General features: G+C 40.7%; 2 protein-coding genes across 9 annotated transcripts in view; one reads left to right on the top strand and one right to left on the bottom strand.

Annotated features, from left to right (window-relative positions):
- Positions 1–6177, bottom strand: part of SMC4 (structural maintenance of chromosomes 4) — a 46018-nt gene extending 39841 nt beyond the window's left edge. Inside the window, exons 1-4 of one of the 8 annotated variants that reach the window (XM_064516559.1) lie at positions 5902–6177; positions 3550–3699; positions 2240–2418; positions 1426–1617 (exon numbers count right to left, since the gene is read on the bottom strand). In XM_064516559.1, the coding sequence (XP_064372629.1) occupies positions 1426–1617; positions 2240–2418; positions 3550–3699; positions 5902–6139 (759 nt within the window). In that variant the 5' untranslated portion in view covers positions 6140–6177. Of the gene's footprint in view, positions 1–1425; positions 1618–2239; positions 2419–3545; positions 3746–4316; positions 4569–5901 lie in introns of those variants that run through there. The other 7 variants (XM_064516560.1, XM_064516561.1, XM_064516565.1 and 4 more) reach the window with 7 other exon arrangements.
- Positions 6178–6688: 511 nt separating this feature from the next.
- IFT80 (intraflagellar transport 80) overlaps positions 6689–16251 on the top strand; it is a 62261-nt gene continuing 52698 nt past the window's right edge. The window contains exons 1-4 of the mRNA XM_064516556.1: positions 6689–6750; positions 6979–7458; positions 9029–9114; positions 9945–10163. Of these exons, the coding sequence (XP_064372626.1) occupies positions 9075–9114; positions 9945–10163 (259 nt within the window). The 5' untranslated portion in view covers positions 6689–6750; positions 6979–7458; positions 9029–9074. The remainder of the gene's footprint in view (positions 6751–6978; positions 7459–9028; positions 9115–9944; positions 10164–16251) is intronic.

The raw sequence follows: 16251 nt of genomic DNA, 5'->3' as shown, positions 1-16251 counted from the left end.
TTTTAGATTAGGAAGTCCTGAATGACTTAACTACTGTCTGCATTTTTAAACCCCTTTTTTATAGTGCTAGGAAAAGGAGTTACTTTTAGCTCAATAGTTCTAAAGAGAAACTGTAGAAGATACAAAAGCAAAACATTAAAGATGTGACAAATGTGACATCATCAGCTTCAAAAGCTCTTAGGCTTACCTGAAATGCAGTAACTGAAATAAAGCTAGTACTATACTTTAAAATATTAAAATTGATGCATGCTTCTTGGAAAGATTTAAACTGGTCTACCACTTTCCCAAATTAACCCCCAAGAGCATAATTAACATGATATCTAGTATATTCAGAAGTTGTGTCACATCATAAAGTAAGCTCCTAGGTATTCATACGAAGTCAAGTGAAAACCCAAAGTAAATTTAATACATATTGGATCTGCTTAATCTAGATGCAGGAAAAATGTAGGGGTGGGTGTATGTAATCAAGTCAAAGAAAAATTCTGACTTAAAATTTTTTTTGGTCAAAGATTGTAAATATTGTTATATTATTAACAAGACTCTTGAAACTCGACACATTTCCCCCTTTTTTTGACTAACCCCAAACTCAACATTTGAAACTTCAGCCAGGATAAATGTGTATGACAATTAAATTTAATTATTTAAAGTTAAAAAAAAAAAAAACTTCCACTGTAATCACAATAAATTAACAAAATTGTACAGCAGCTTCTACTAGCACATGAAGTGACAAGCAAAATGAGTATTTTTGATTTGCCAACACTTCATTTCTCTCAAACAAAACATCATGTTCAAAAATATTTAGTGATAAGAGGTGAAGTCTAAAATTTTCTATTAAAAATCTATTTTAAAAATTGCAGGTATTTTATGGCATAAAAAGTGTAAATATTTAAATTTCAGATTCATTTTGTATTTCTCTAAGCTTATATTGAGATAACTTAAAATATTTTTAATTGGCTTGGAAAGTTTTTCTTAAATAGATTTATTTCTTAATATAAATTGCTCCTATTATAAATTCAGGAATATGTAACATGTCCACTTGTATACTTACAAAAGGTATTCCTGAAATTAACAAAACCCCTAAAAACCTCATACACTCGAGGTAAAACAGAAAAGACAGAATTCTGAAAGGATTTCTCGTTAAAATGATTATTTTATATTTCTAAGTAGTTTTAAAATGTACATGTACCAGATACCAGCCTTGCAGAAAACAGAAAAGAATCCCTACTATTTTAAGAACTACACCACTTGATAGAGGGAGCTTTAAGCTAATAACACTGAATTGATGCTTTACATCCCAAAGGTAAAGTACTCATGCTATGAAGTTTTCTCCAGTTTGAACTAAAATAATAAAATGTTAGTTTTCAAATCCTTTAAAAAAAAAAAAAAAAAAAAAGCCTCCACTGTTCTGAATAGAAGAATACATACCTTGTCAATGATCTTTTGGAAGTGGACTTCCACAGAACAACTCTGGATGTCTGTATGTTCATCAGAATTATGGATCAGCACAGATAGCTTTTTGGATCTGATTTTTTGTGCCCGATACCCAAACACAAAAAGCATTGAATCAATGACATTGGATTTTCCACTGCCATTTGGTCCAATAATACAAGAAAAACGCTGCATAACAGAAGAAAAAAAGTGACATTCAAACTGAAATAGATCCTAACCAGTGTGCATCACCTATTTCATTTGCAGACAGCTTAAAATACAATTATTTCTAGCGCAGGAAACTGCAGACTATTTGATAGCTTAGTTTTTACTGCCAAAGTTAAAGCAGTACAACCCATTAAAAAAAACACACACACACACACACAACAAAACACCTCAACTTAGCTCAGCTTTATGAATTTTAAATTGTGAATTCAAAGCAATACTGCATTTAGCAAGCATCTTTGCAAAGAAAGTTTCATGATTAGCCACTTAAGTCTCCTGTGGGCCCGAAAAAATATTCTGATTTTTCAGACCCCCTGAAAATTCTCCAGCAAACAAAAAAAAAATCAAGAAATATTGTGCTTTTTAAAGGCTAACTGATAAATTATAGTTGCACAGTATCATAAAATTACACTTAAATGTTTTTTCTACTGTCCAATAATTAAAATATAGAATATCACTATGAAATAATTCTGAAACATATTTTTCAGTTATTTTGAGCTAGGCTTATGTGAAAATACAGTAAGGAATACTAACACACAGCAGTCTTACCTCCATTTAGAAAACACTTAAAGTAAAAGAAAGATACCTTATGAAAAGGTCCCAAAGTTTGCTCCCCTGCATAGGATTTGAAGTTCTGGTTTACAATATGAGTTATCATGAGACGAGGAGCACCAGCTTCATTGGTCATTGCTGGTGGTGGGGGAGGAGAGATGCTACTCAAAATCTCTTCTAAACTTCGATTATCAAGTACCTCATTTGAGGCTGCTAAAAACCATCCAAAATAAACAGAAAGAAAAAGAAGACTATAAGCTCTCAATGACTAGGCACCTTTTAAAATATTTAATTCAAAAGCTAACATTATTTCTACATGAATCAAATCTATATTTTCATCTGAAATTATTAAAATGAGTTAAGTGGAGATAAAATTCTTCTTGCCATGAAGTGAATCTTTCAGAAGTAGATGCTTAAAGATGCCCCATCGATTCACTAGTGGATTTGTTCTTTCATTATGTAATTCTTATTCTAACACTCTTTAATAGGCACTCTGCAATTACAATAGCTGCAATCATCACAATAAGCCTACAAATCCGAAACAAGCAGAATCTTTCTAATTAATAAGTGCAAAGCCACATTTCAAGAGTGCTCACAAGTCACTGCAAGATTTGGGGATCGCTGCACAATGCTCTGAAAGCTGTAATGACAGCACAGCTACTCTGCAAAGACAGGAAGTTTGTTACGAAAACAAACTGGCCCCCTGGATATCAGCTAGTTATAAGCAAAGCAACTTTTCAGCAGTTACTAGCAACTTTGTCTTCAAATAGACAGTAGTTTGTCACAAATTTCAACATATTAATCCATTTGTCAAATAACTTGCTTTAATAATTGAATATCTGGCTACCTAGAAATACACTAACTTCTGTTTTTCCAGACATCTTGAGCAAAAACTCAACTCAAAAAACAAAAAATATACTGCTTCATGAAAAAGAAAGTCAAATCATTTTAAGAGTTAAGTAAATAAACTTGAAATTTATTCCATTCCAAGAAATCCCATATCCTTGGCCATGTATAAATTTTAGAAATCCTTCTGTTGTACCACTATCTTAAGTGCAACGTTACAAATCAGGAATATGAAATGTAAGATTTATTAGAAGAAAATCTACCAACTGCTTTTGCACTTGTACTAAAGGACTGGTCCAAACACTTTAACTCTTTGCAAGCCCTCTTTACCATTTTAAAACAGTTTAAACCTGCCAAGAATCAAGGCTTTCAATATTCCTTTCTAGAAGAGAAAGAGCAGACTATCTGGAATAGTTTTTAAATTCAGCACAACACCGTTGCTCCACAGACACTAGTGTCAAGTTTACATGCCATCAGAATCGTAAGATACGAACCTACCTTGTGGAGGTATTTCACCAGGCTGTCCGTCACCTCCTTTGTCCACATCCATGTCACTGGTGGAATCCTCCAAGGGCTCTCTGCCTTTCTCCTGGACTGCTGTAGAGGTTTTGGTGCTCTTGCTTGGCATGATTTCTGTTGGCTGTTCCCCTTCAATTCCAAGCAATCAAACTACTGAAGGGATCTATCTCCTTTGCTAACACAAACAAGAAAACCCGGTGATCTAAGCATTGAGCTGCAATCCCCTAAGGAATGTACCTATATGAATGTCCAGATGTTTGACTAATTTAGAAACCAAAGTCTAGATTATTTTGAAGACAAAACTCCGAATTTGAAACAAAACCAAAAATTTAGCCTCATAATGACAGATTTGAAACCATTCCCCCCAAACTGATGGACCTACCCTAATCTGTAGAAACAGCAGGAATCTACCTACTGAAAACCCATACATCCATATTCAATGCCGTTACTACGCTCAGAGAAAGCAACTGTGATGCTGGAGGCAAAAGAGTTAAAGACACATTTGCAATAACAAACCGAGTAGCCATATGGCTATATCCTTCTGGAAGCATGCTTTACATACACCTTTCAGACCTGACACATTTTATTTTCAACACTCCAGACCGATTATTAAGAAAAAAAAAATGCGTAATTTAAGTAAAGTCTCAACTCCGAAGCAGCTCAGATCAATATCCTCACTTTGCAAAATATAACACAACCGCTACTGTTAGTGTTCAGCATTTAACAGAGTAAGCGAAACAAAATACCTTAATCTAGTTCTGATGTTAAAGTTATCTGATCAAGAACAAAACATTACCAAAGTCCATCAGCTGGCACTTTAACACAGCTCCCCAAAAAAACAGAAATAGAAAGCAACCGATGAGGAGAAGCAAGGCAAGACAACTGCAGGAGGGAAACTCTCCCCAAAGAGTTTAAAATGCAGCAAGTGGCGAATTCAGTTTGGAGAAAAACAGACATGAGAAAGTTTACTTCTCACAAGATAAAAAAACTGACGTGGTTAGAAAGTCATCTTACAATTGGTGCCAATCATTTGACGTTTTCAGACCTACCCCCAACCCACACTCTCATGAGAGTCCTTCATTTGGGACAATGGGGGAGGGGGAGAAATGAGAGCGAACACTCATTTTCAGGCAATTTGAGTCTATGCCCCTGTTAAGAAGTGTTCCGCAATGGCTGTCTCAGACAATTAGTCTCTCAAAGTACCAGATTTTTTTTTCCAAAGCTTCTCCACTCAGAGTTGTGCAATATAGACCTATTTACCTTACCAACCCCTTTCCCCCAGATACACCAACAAAATGAACAAGTATAGCTGCTTGACCTCAACTTTTAAATCGGGATAGATTGCTACAGTCTCGGGATAGCTGGTACAGACTCTCTAATAAACTTAACATATTCGTGTCCAGCTCCTCCTCCAAGTCAACTCAGAGGTGTTTGTTAAAAGCATCTCTCAGCGATCCCCTGCCAAGTACCGTTTTTGTTGAGGGCTTGGTGAAAAGACAGAGACAGGCAGAAAGACTTCCTCATTAAAAGCCGTTCAAATTTGATAGCGATAATCGATGTCAGTGAATTTTCTTTTTAATCAGCCCGTCATTCTAAGGAATCCTACCGCACCTTTGTCACGATCTTTTTAACTCTTTAAGGATTTTTTTACGGTTTAGCTTTCACGCTTCAAGCATAAAAGGAGCATAGGCAAAGCTAGTCACGGAAGGGTCCTCGCTTTGTAAGCAGATTAAAATCGGGCCTCCGTATTTCGGGCACACAGAAAACATATTACTGGAGTAAAACATATTACTTCCCCGTCATAGATGGGTCCCCGATTAGCGGTCCCCACGGGTCCGTAAGGATACAAGGGGAAACCCGCTTTCTCTCCGACCTTCTCTCTTCCCCCCGCTCCTCGCCGACACCCGCGGGGCCAGAAACGCCGGGCGCTGCGCCCCGCCGGCGGGGGGGAAGGAGGGCGAGCGGGCAGCGAGCGGCGGGCACCCCTCGGCAAGGGCCCTCCGCAGGGCAGCCCAGCCCCGGGGAAGGGGCTGCCGCCGCCCTCCGCCGCTCGGGGTGGGGAGAGGGGGAGAAAGAGGAAGAATAAGGCACAGGGCAAAGAGCCCGCCACCCCGGTCCGCTCCCCACAGCACCCCCTGCACGGGGAAACCTGCCGCTCGCTCCGGGGAGCTTTTCCCGACCGCGCCCCCGCAGCTCTGCTTACGGCGAAAGACCCCCACCCCCGCCCCGACTCCACCTGCCCTCCGGCAAACTGCCGGCGGCTCTGCCCGAAAGCCCTGCCGCGCCGAGCCGCCCCGGCTGCCCCCGGCGAGCCGCGCGCCGAGCCGGTACCTGCGAGAGCGGGCAGCGCCCGGCCCCGGCTGCGGCCAGGCAGCGGGCGGCGGCGGCAGCGGCGGCGATCCCGGCTCCCGCCGCGGCTTGGCGGCTTCCACACTCGAAAATGGCGCCCAAACGGCAAACTCGAACCGAAATTCGTTAGAAAGGCGCGGGGCATGCTGGGAAGGGAGGGGGCCGGCCTCCCGCGGGTTTGAACGCGGGGAGGAGGAGAAAAGCCCCGCTCCTGCGCCATCTTGTTTTCCGTTACTGCGCGGACGGGGCGGGGGGGTTATGGCTCTATTAAAAACAAAAAAATCCATTTGCTTTGGGGGAAGCGGGCTCTGTGGGGCAGCCACGTTGGTCTTTGGCCTCTCGGGAGTGCGTGCCCGTGTGCCATGCGAGAGGGGTTTATTTTAATTTAATAGAAATAGGTCAGGGGGCGGCGCTCGGTTGCCGGGCAACGGGCGGAGAGGTGATGGGGACCAGAGCCGCCGCGTGAACAGGCGGTTTTTAGAAACGTGTGAAATAAATAATAAATAAAAGCAGCGGACGCTTTTGAAGCGGCACTAATTAACGGGCGGCGCGCTGACGCCATGGAGTCGTGTCACCTGGTTTGGGGAGGGCCCGTGAGGTGGCGGTGGGACGAGGAGGAGGAGGGGGGAGGAAGAAGTCTCGCGGGAAGTAGCTATAGAGACCGGGCAGCTTCGCCGCGGAAGGGGGGGACACGGGGGAGACGGTTGTGGCGGCGCTGCCGCCGCGGCTGCGGAGCGGCGGGACTGGCGCAGCAGCCGTTGGGGCGGGCGGGCGGGCGGGCGGGCAGCGGCGGCCGCCGCGCCGCGCGCTCCCTCGCTGCCGCCGCCACAGGTAAAGCGCGGCGGGAGGGGCCCGGCGGCGGGAGGTCTGACTCAGCGCCGCGGTGGGCGACAGGGCCGCGACCCCGCGGCGGGCCGGGGGCGGGGGGCGGCTGCGTGGGGAGCGCGTCCCCCGGGGAGCGGGCGCTGGGGCTGTCGGCGGCGGGTGACCTCCTGGGGGGCAGCTCGGCGGCTGCTGCCCCGAGGAAGCACCATGTATGTCCTCCTCTTCCTCCCGCAGCCCGTTTTTTCCATCCGCCCCCCCCTCGGCGCTTGCACAAAATCTTGCTCAATCCTCTGCCTCGCTCACGCTGCTCTTTTCTGTGACCCTGAACTTCTCGTGGAGCCGCTCCGGAGCGGAGGAGAGCGCGAGACGGAGCTCGAAACGAGGAAACGTGGGATCGCCATGTGAAAAAGTGGGACGAGATGGAATTTGCGGCTGAGGGGAGCTGAGCCAAACTCCTCGCCTCAGCGGCAGAGCAGCCCGCCGCCTCCAGCGCTGCCGCCTCCTCCTCGCAGCATCTTCTGCCACGCTTTCCATGGAGGCTCCCGGCTCGCGTGCGAGCGTTAGTTCACGCTAGGCCCCCGGCCAAGTCGTGATGTCGAGTGCGTATAACCAGCTCACGGAGCTACCCTGCGCTCCCTGATAATTTACCTGTTGGTGTCAACAGGTGCAACTGCATCACCACAAAACTCCATCTATTTAGTATATAAAATAAGGGTGAGCATTCCTTCTCCTTAAATACACGTAAAGCATGTTTAGAACCGCCGTTTGCCAAAATCTATTATAAAATTCCGGTGTTGTCTCTGGAAATAACGCAGAATTCATGTGGGAACTGGGTAGAGCTTTTGGGTTCCCGTGTAGTCGGAGTGGAAGTGGGGGGCTGGTGGTAACAGCGTGCCTGCTGAAAGGCTGAACGAAAAATGAATGATAAAAACTGCCAAACAGCCACTGAAAAGGTGGGTTTAGGTATGGTGTGCACAGAAAATAGAAGCAGATAAGTAAGATCTGTGCATCCAAATAAATGTGAGATGTTCTGTTAAGCTGGAGCGATACCTGTATTAAACTGAAGAAGACATATTTTAGTGCCATTTTACTCCGTATTTTTTCTTTGCTGTATAGAATCTTAAGGTTATGTTTGTGGATTTTTTTGCTAGAATTCATGGTATAGAGACTAACCCCATAACTGGTTGCTGGAAAATTTTGCAGCATGTATGGAACAGCGATGCAGGTGCTGAACCATTACCACCATCTAGAAATCAAAGACATGATTCAAAGGCCACTTTGCAAATTCAGCATAAACTCAAGTCCCTTTTAAATGACTTGATACTGAGGTCCCCACACATTTTTAGAATAAGGGTAGGAGAAAGCAATTAGACTTTCAAATATGAAAGATGTTTAAATACTTAAAAACGTGTGTTGTGTGCGTTTTATCAGAATGAATGTGAAGTAGGGTTGAAAATAGCTTATTTTATCCTTTGGGCACAGAAGGTTACATGTTTTAGGACCGTCTCCCTTTTAAAGCTTCTTAAATTCTACGTAGTAACACACAGTAATTTTTATGCTGAAGAAATTCCAGACGATTAGAAGGTCACGCTGTGTATCATGATGCTCTTTTCAGAGTATGCTACCTGCTCCCATTCTCTCATCTCGCTTTAGCTTCTTTCCATCCTGAAGGGGGGAAAAGGGGGTTTAACCTGGTTCAGTGCCTCTCTGCTGTCCAGGCACAGACTCTCAAAGGCTCCTGCTGTTACCAAAAAGAAGGAGCGGGTGAGAGGGTGGGACCCAGCTGAACATCTTATGGAATTACGATGTTACAGTAAAACATCATGGACATTGCAGATAATTGTGGATGAAAGAGTAAGACCATCGTTTGGTCACAGCGGGATTATTTTGAGAGTATGGCTCTTTCCTCTAAATTTTCTTGTAACCCTCTGTTCAGGCATGAATCTTTTTGAAAAGTTTGTGTTTCCAGGTTTTCCCCAGCTACCTTCATGACTATCTGTAAGCATAAGAGAACCTCAGTGTTTCCACCTATAATGTTTCAGCAAAATGCTGCCGACTTTAGTTGTTCTTTAACTTGCCTGGTGTGTTTATATTAAGCAGTCAGGTATGTGTGCGGTTGTATACTGTACAAGGAGAATTCCCTTAAAATTTGCGTTCGTTTTGGTGATTGTTTTGCCACAACACTAATGTAATATTATTTATTTCAGAACTTTTAATTTTGGTATTGGTATCTTCCTTTTTAATTTTGGCTACTTATATGTGTGTTTGTTTTGTTTTAATACAGTTATACCCAAAACATCTTTTTTTAATGCTCCATCTGAACAGCCAAAATGAGACTGAAGACTTCACTTTTAAAGGAACCAAAACATATCCTTTCTCTCAGAATAAACCTTAGGACAGCATGCTAAATCTTTATAGCCCTTTTATTAGAAAGGTTTTCTTTAATTCCTAAATGTCATAGTAAAATACTTGTGAATTGCATGTGGCTTTTTTTTAACCTTACTATTTTAGTGCATCTTTTAAAGGCAGTATTTCTGGAGATGTTGAACACTACCATTGCCATACACAGTGTTCTCTGCTTTTATCAACCTAATTTGAAACCACTGGTGTTCAGTACGCTGCAGAAGTCGTCAGCGTTTTGCTGGAAAGTTTTGAGGTTTTTCCTTTCCTATTTGTAGTGATAAGTTAAATGCTTTCTTGCAAAGTAAATAGGAGTATTGATATATCTAATTGCATGCAAGAAGACACACACAGAGAGGCTATAAACAAAATTGTAGTTTTTCTATTCTTGATAAATTAGATATTAACACAGCCTCATATATAAACTGCTGGCATAGGCCAACGTAAGCCAATCTGAAGGACATTTGGGTGGTTTGCACTTGTCTTGTGTGCCAAGACCCCTCTAGAGCTATAACCCAATGTTTCAATAAATATGCATTGTAATAAGAATGGTATTTTTACGTGATATAGTTTCAGTCTGCTTTTGTATTTCATGTGGAATTTCTACCAGCTCTTCTTGACACAAAACAGCAAAGAAAGAATGAAGACTCATATTGTCTTTATAGGAAACATTCTATGTAATCTTCTTAAAATAATATTCCTGTACTATTCCTTCAATTTTGTACAGCCTAGATGAGATATTTTATAAGTTTATTTCTAATAACCAAAACTTTAAGACTTCCTTAATTTAATTATACATAAGGAATTAGTTAGCTGTGTGGGATGGACTACAGCTGATGAGCTATATTCCTGCAGTGATGATCACCAAATTATGAAGTGGAACCTGTTAACTAGTGAGACTACTCAAGTGGTGAAGCTTCCAGATGATATTTATCCCATAGATCTTCACTGGTTTCCCAGAAGTGTAGGTGGAAAGAAGCAGTCCTATGCAGAGAGCTTTGTTCTTACAAGTTCTGATGGTAAGTCAATTAGAAGTATTTATCAATTCATACTACTTTGTGATTATGTCACTCAATACCTGAGAAATTATCTGCAATTAAATAATCTGCAGTAAAGCAAGTTCAAATACCTGTAGACCAGTTGCACTGATGTAAAGTGAATAGCTGTTGCAAAATTCATACATCATTATTATAATTTTCTCTGATACAGCATTATCAAACATACTTCTGCCAGCAAATGTATCATAGGGTCAAATTTTATCATTTGATAGCTCTTACTTCACATTTTTCTAGTTCATAAGCTAGTAGTTTTAAATATCTACATAGATACCAAATCACTTACAGTTACTGAAACTGAAGATGACCAAATTAGTGAGACTGATATTAAACATGATGGTTAAGCAATTTATCCCTTTCCAGCTAACAGTGACCAAAACGAGACCAGCATATCTTTTATCTCCCTTCTGTGGAGCCCTGAAGCTCTTTCTGAAGCATCTAGTTCTGGCTGTTGTCAGGGCTAGAAGACCAGACTATATGTCCAACATATTGGCACACGCATGTCCAGTATACGGCTATTTGTCCAGTATGCTAATATACTAATGCTAGAGTGTATGTTCCAATATAGTAGTTGCTGTATTCCTGTGTATGGATTCTGGTTCGTGGGAGTAAAAAGATCTGATGGATTGCTTCAATTTTTTTCTTCCTCTCCGAAGAGACTAGACATCAAATTTGTCTGACTTACACACAGTCAAACTTTCATTCCTGTGTGAAGGCGCGTATACACATATCCCCAGTTCAGTGAAGAAATCTTAGCTAACTGGTTTCGTTATTGTTTTATGTTTATTTTGAAGCACTCCGTACAGTTCAGATCAGAGTTTGTCTCCTTTCTTCTCAGTACTGTAACTTAAAACAATGTTCCATGTCATCAGGAACTTCCTGTGTATGTTCCTCCTTCCTTCCCTTCCCTCATCCCTTTTCTTCTTTAATTAAGGAAAAGCACTGGGACTCTTTTCTTCTTGATTTAATTCTGTTTGAGTAAAATATGAAAAATAGCTATTTAAAAAAAAGAACATTTCCAACCCCCTTTTTATTTTTCTTAGAAAGGACTCACAAAGTGGCAACCCCATAGTTCAAACAAGTGTTTCTTCCTGTTCGTATTGATTTTGAAATCTGAAAGAGTTTGATCCTTTCTGAAATCTGCTGCTTTACACTGATCTTCTTATAAAAAATTGTGTCGGAATAAAAGCACTAGTAAGAAACAAGTCTGTGGTATAACGTGGGACTGCCTGCCTGGCAATCCACAGGCGAGAGCCTGCTGATGGGAATGGCGTGTTAGTTCAGGAATGATTTCTGATACTTCTGTGTGTTACATCCAGGAACTTGGCATATGAGTGACTTGGAAGAGCTCTATGACTTGCTTGCTGAGGTTGGACAGTCCTTACACAGACCCTAACTTTTTATACCTGTGTGTTTTATTCAGTTGAAAATGCTATGGAAGGTTTCGGAGTAAGTCAGTTAAACTAGCTTGCTGGGAGGTAATAAATACGTGCCACAAAGAAGCAGCTAGCACATCAACACACTGAACTTAGCTGATGTGCTTTTGTCAGAGGTCAAAGATGTTGGTGGTAAGGCTGTATTTCCACACAGGTAGTGGTGGGACTTTCTCAGCAATGAACGGAAAGCAACGTGCTACTGAAGTCTCTGCCAGCTTTTTCAGGCAGAACAGTGAGAATTGTGATCAATTGTTGAAGAGTTTCCGTCAGCATGATAGTGGCCTACTGCCCATGACCTATTGGTAGTTTTCATGGGGACCTATTGATGTTTTTAATGGGACTGATGGATGTTTCCCAGCTAACTTCTACCCGTGTTTTGGCCAGAACTCTGAATTTCTAGGTCTAGTGTGTTTTCTTTGGTGAGGGGAACTTATTGTAGGCTTTTGGCTAGCTTCGCTGTGAGCTTGATTGGGAACAGAAGGTTTGTTACCCAGCATTAGCAGTCTAGAGCTGATGCATCCAGCATGGTTTTCTGTATAGATGGAGAGATATAATACGTATTTGAAGAAGGTAGGAAAAATTCTTTCCTTGAGTGAAACTTTGGCTTTTTCACTAACTATTGGCAACAGTTGCACTTAAAAATTAGGAAGGCTGTGGAGGCCAGGTTTTCTTCAAGGTATTCTGTACTTCCCAAGGAATAAATGCACTAAACTTATGGAACAAAAGCAGGACATCTTTTGGCCAGTGCCAGAAGGTTGGCTCCCTGTAACTTCCTAGATACACATGGGGAGGGAAGATGAGAGAAGTTTGACTAAGTAGGATCATAACTTTTGCAATACCTCATGCTGAATTTTACTGTGCATTTTAGGCAGCTGGGGCTAGTGAAATACTACTTGTAGAGCTCTTAAAGTGGAAGCTGAAAGGAAGATACATTTGTATCAATTAATGTTAGCATGTATATATAGTTTTATGCTGTTTCTTTTGTGTTACCTAAACCAAGACATTCCTCAGAGCATCAGTCAGTAATTGATGTTAACTGAGCTGAGTTCTGCCCTCGAGCATGACTTTTTTCTTTTTCTTTCCAGTGATAGACATGGGATAGAGGGATTTCTGTAACTCAGTGTGCTCTGTTTTCTAGTTTTTTTTCTCCTTTCTTTTTCTTTCTCAAAGTTTTTGCATTTGTAATATCTAGTTTTTGTACATTTCTGAATTGTGTGTGTAAATAGCGAGCATGACAACTGTACTGAATCAGATCTTCTGCTAATTTATTCAGTTGGTTTTCCAGTATTTTTAAAATAATGTATATCATATTCTGCTTGAATGGTGTTTTGACATTTGGACTTTGACAATTGAAGAAATGTATATGGGCTACTACTACCTTAATGAAAACGATGAGTTTCAAAACTGTACTATATTTTCCTCTCTCATTGTCTGTTTTTTATATCACTAAGATATGTAAAGAAAATAAATCATATTCATAGATGTGCTGAGAGAGGTTGAGAGTCTGATTTTTTTGGAGTGCTCGAATTAGAACGTCATGGAAGCTGTGCGTTATGGAACACTTTTATTCAATCTGCATGTGAAACCTAATGCAAATTTAGATAAGGTATCAGTTCTGAAGTATAACGTCTAGTAGGTGTGAATGCTTGCTCTTCTGAAGATGGATTAAGTGAAACTGCAAAAAAGAGCTATAACATAGGAATAAGGATTCGTGAATAACACCACGCACAAGAAGGTCCCAGAATGTTGTCCAGGATTTGTCAGGACCTGTGCAAAGCTATCGATTAACTGTTAGAAGTTAGATTTCTCTAAGTGACCTGATTCAAGGGCTTTAAGTCAGGGCTTCTGGCTTTTGTAGTTGATGATTTTTCTTTCTGCTCTGGATTTTAGTTGTGTACGACCAACAGATTCTAAAACGAGCTCTTAATGTTGACCTGTATTTTCCTTGGGAAGACCCTCGTTTTCATGTGCTTGTAGCTTCTCATTTGCTATAACTTTTTTAAACAAGCCTTTGTTGTTTAATCTAAATTTATCATCATAAGAGTCTAGCTAATGATTTCAACTACAAGAAATACCAGGAGCAAGGCTAGGAAAAATGCTGTCTCCTCCATATGGATAAAAAAATGAAAAAAAAATTACCGAATGAGAAAAAAATCTATGGAAAATATAAACGATCATGTAATTATGTCTCTGTGAGAATGCATGTGCACTTGAGGGAGTATAAATCCCATCATTGCCTGGTTTTTGGAGATCAGCTTGGTTAACTTTCACTTTCTTTTAATACAGCTCGCTCCTGCGTGTGGTGTAAGCTGATTTGGCTGTCCCTGCCAACTTTTTTGCAGTGGTATTTTTATTTTGTTTTTTGCTTTTAACAAAAGTGTGGGCCCTGAGAATTGTCTGGTTCTCAGCAAGGCGTTCAGGCTTTCCATCTTGCCGGTGTTGTGGCTAGAATAGGTTTTGTCTGTTCAGAGTCTGCAGTTTACAGGCTTGCCCGGTTTCCCAGGACAGCAGGTTCTGTAGTTCTTCAAGCCAGTTTGGCGGTCTGTATTTAGATAATTTCCGTTGTTCAGAGTCTCCCTTGGATTAGGCCCTCGCATACCTTCTCGACGCCTGGGGCCTTTTTCACTGTTGCTGTTGTTAATTTGGATGCTACTATTTTGCTCGCAGTAGCACAGTGCAAAGTGGAGCTGAGTTTTGCTGGCTGAGCTGCTATTAAAGCTAAGTGCCATGTGGTTATTACAGAGCACTAGATGCTCTGCAGTGGGAAGATAACGTGGGGTATTGTGGAAAAAAGATAGGATGTAACTTCTATTCTTTAAGTGAATGGAGTAAATCCCAGGTTGTGTGTATGTGCAGAGTGCTAAACTTAAACAAAACTGGGGGAAGAAACTGACCCGGAAGGTTTTTTTCTTTCTTTTTTTAATTCTGTTTCCTGAAAGAATGAGATTTCTGTAATCATGCTGGGTTGTAGAGGGGCTGGCTGGTGGCAAATCTGTAACTTTGGAGCTTTTCGGTGGGTTTCAGCTACCTCCAGAGGAGTGGGCATCTTCGGTCCCAACAGTTTTCATGGAAAGAGGCAGCTACATGATGGGAAAAGGCCAAACTAGTGAGTGCCCTCATTAAGAGGAGGCTGCAGCATGGATTACAAAAAATCCACACAGGGAAGAGTTGGGAATGCCCTAAGTGAAGGAAAAGATTCAGCTGGAGTCCCTTAGACAGCTGGGAGTCCAACAACCAAAGTTGATTAGGTTTGCTGTTAATGGCGGAATGAGTTATTTTTGCCACAATTAATTCACAGTAATGAGATTTTCACTTTTTGTCTTGCTCAGATTAATACTATCTTCTTTCTTGTGGGGCATTTCTGCAGAGTAGCTGTCACTAAAACTAAGGGATCAGGTCTTAGCATTGGCAAATTCAGTCTAAACATTCGTTTTCTGGAAAACTGCGCATGAGATGTATCTACCAAAAATCATACTTTTTTTGTTGTTGTGAAATTGAAATACAAAATAGTACTGATCTAATTTATGAAAGAATAATTTAAGATAAAATTTAATAGAGAAATTTCGGAGATTTTTGTCTCCTAGTGTAAGATAGCATTCTCAGTAGAAAGCACTTACCTTGCAAAGATTTTTTTTCTTCTTTTTTTGGTGCGTGTGCAAGTGAATTACTACATTGTAAGTGTATGAACAAATTTAGTTTCATAATTACTATTTTTAAACACTTTCAAGATAAAATTGTGTTTAATTGTTACTTACATAGTATGCCTTACAGGTCAAGCCTGCAATTTTCCTGCAACAGCTAATTCATCTCTGTGATAAGGATTCCTGGAAATTTGCTGAATGCAATGGAAATTGAGTATAATGTCTTTCCAGGGTTGCATTAATTCCTGGTTGAACTCCAGATGTTTGTGAAATTAGAGCAAATGTAAATTTAATCCTCTCGGGTTTTCTTCTGAGTTGCATCTCTCTTGTGGGATATGTTCTTTTACTTCCTACTTACACTGATGTTGTTACTGCTTTTTTACAAAAGTAAAGCAAATGTTCACTTTTGAAGTGCTTATTAAGCACAAATTCATGAGTGAATAAACCTATTTTTTTCAGCTTTCTATGTTAGTGATAGTTTTACATTAGGTCAGCATTTAAGAGTCTATGAAAACTAATGAACAAAACATGCATGTTTTATATTCTGTATTTGAATAGGCTGCTAATCTCCCACTTGAAATTCTTCCAGAACTGGAGAGTCACTTTAAGCTTGAGAACAGCTTCTGGTTTCAGGACTTAATAAAAAGAAAGGACCAGTATTTTACAGATCTGGGGTTTAAAGTAAGGTTACGGTTGCTTCACTTCTGTCTAGTCCAAGTATATAGGTAAAATTTTCCCTTTCTTAATTATATATAAGAATACAATAAGTTCCAATTTTAAAGCCTTTACTACCTGAGCTTTAAATTGAAGAACAGAAGAAGACAGAGTAATCCGTTGAAACATTGCTTTTGGAGCAAGCTGTATGTGTGTATTTAGTGTAAAAACACAGAATCCAGTGAGTCCTATCATTTGACTGTCATCAGCTGAAAATTCACACGTTGGAAAAGGAAGGAAATTACAGAAATAAAGATGATG

This window comes from Dromaius novaehollandiae, chromosome 9 (genome assembly GCF_036370855.1).
Source record: "Dromaius novaehollandiae isolate bDroNov1 chromosome 9, bDroNov1.hap1, whole genome shotgun sequence".
Taxonomy (NCBI): Eukaryota; Metazoa; Chordata; class Aves; order Casuariiformes; family Dromaiidae; genus Dromaius; species Dromaius novaehollandiae.
The sequence above is the reverse complement of the archived record's forward strand: the minus strand, read 5'-3'. Positions and strand labels throughout refer to the sequence as shown.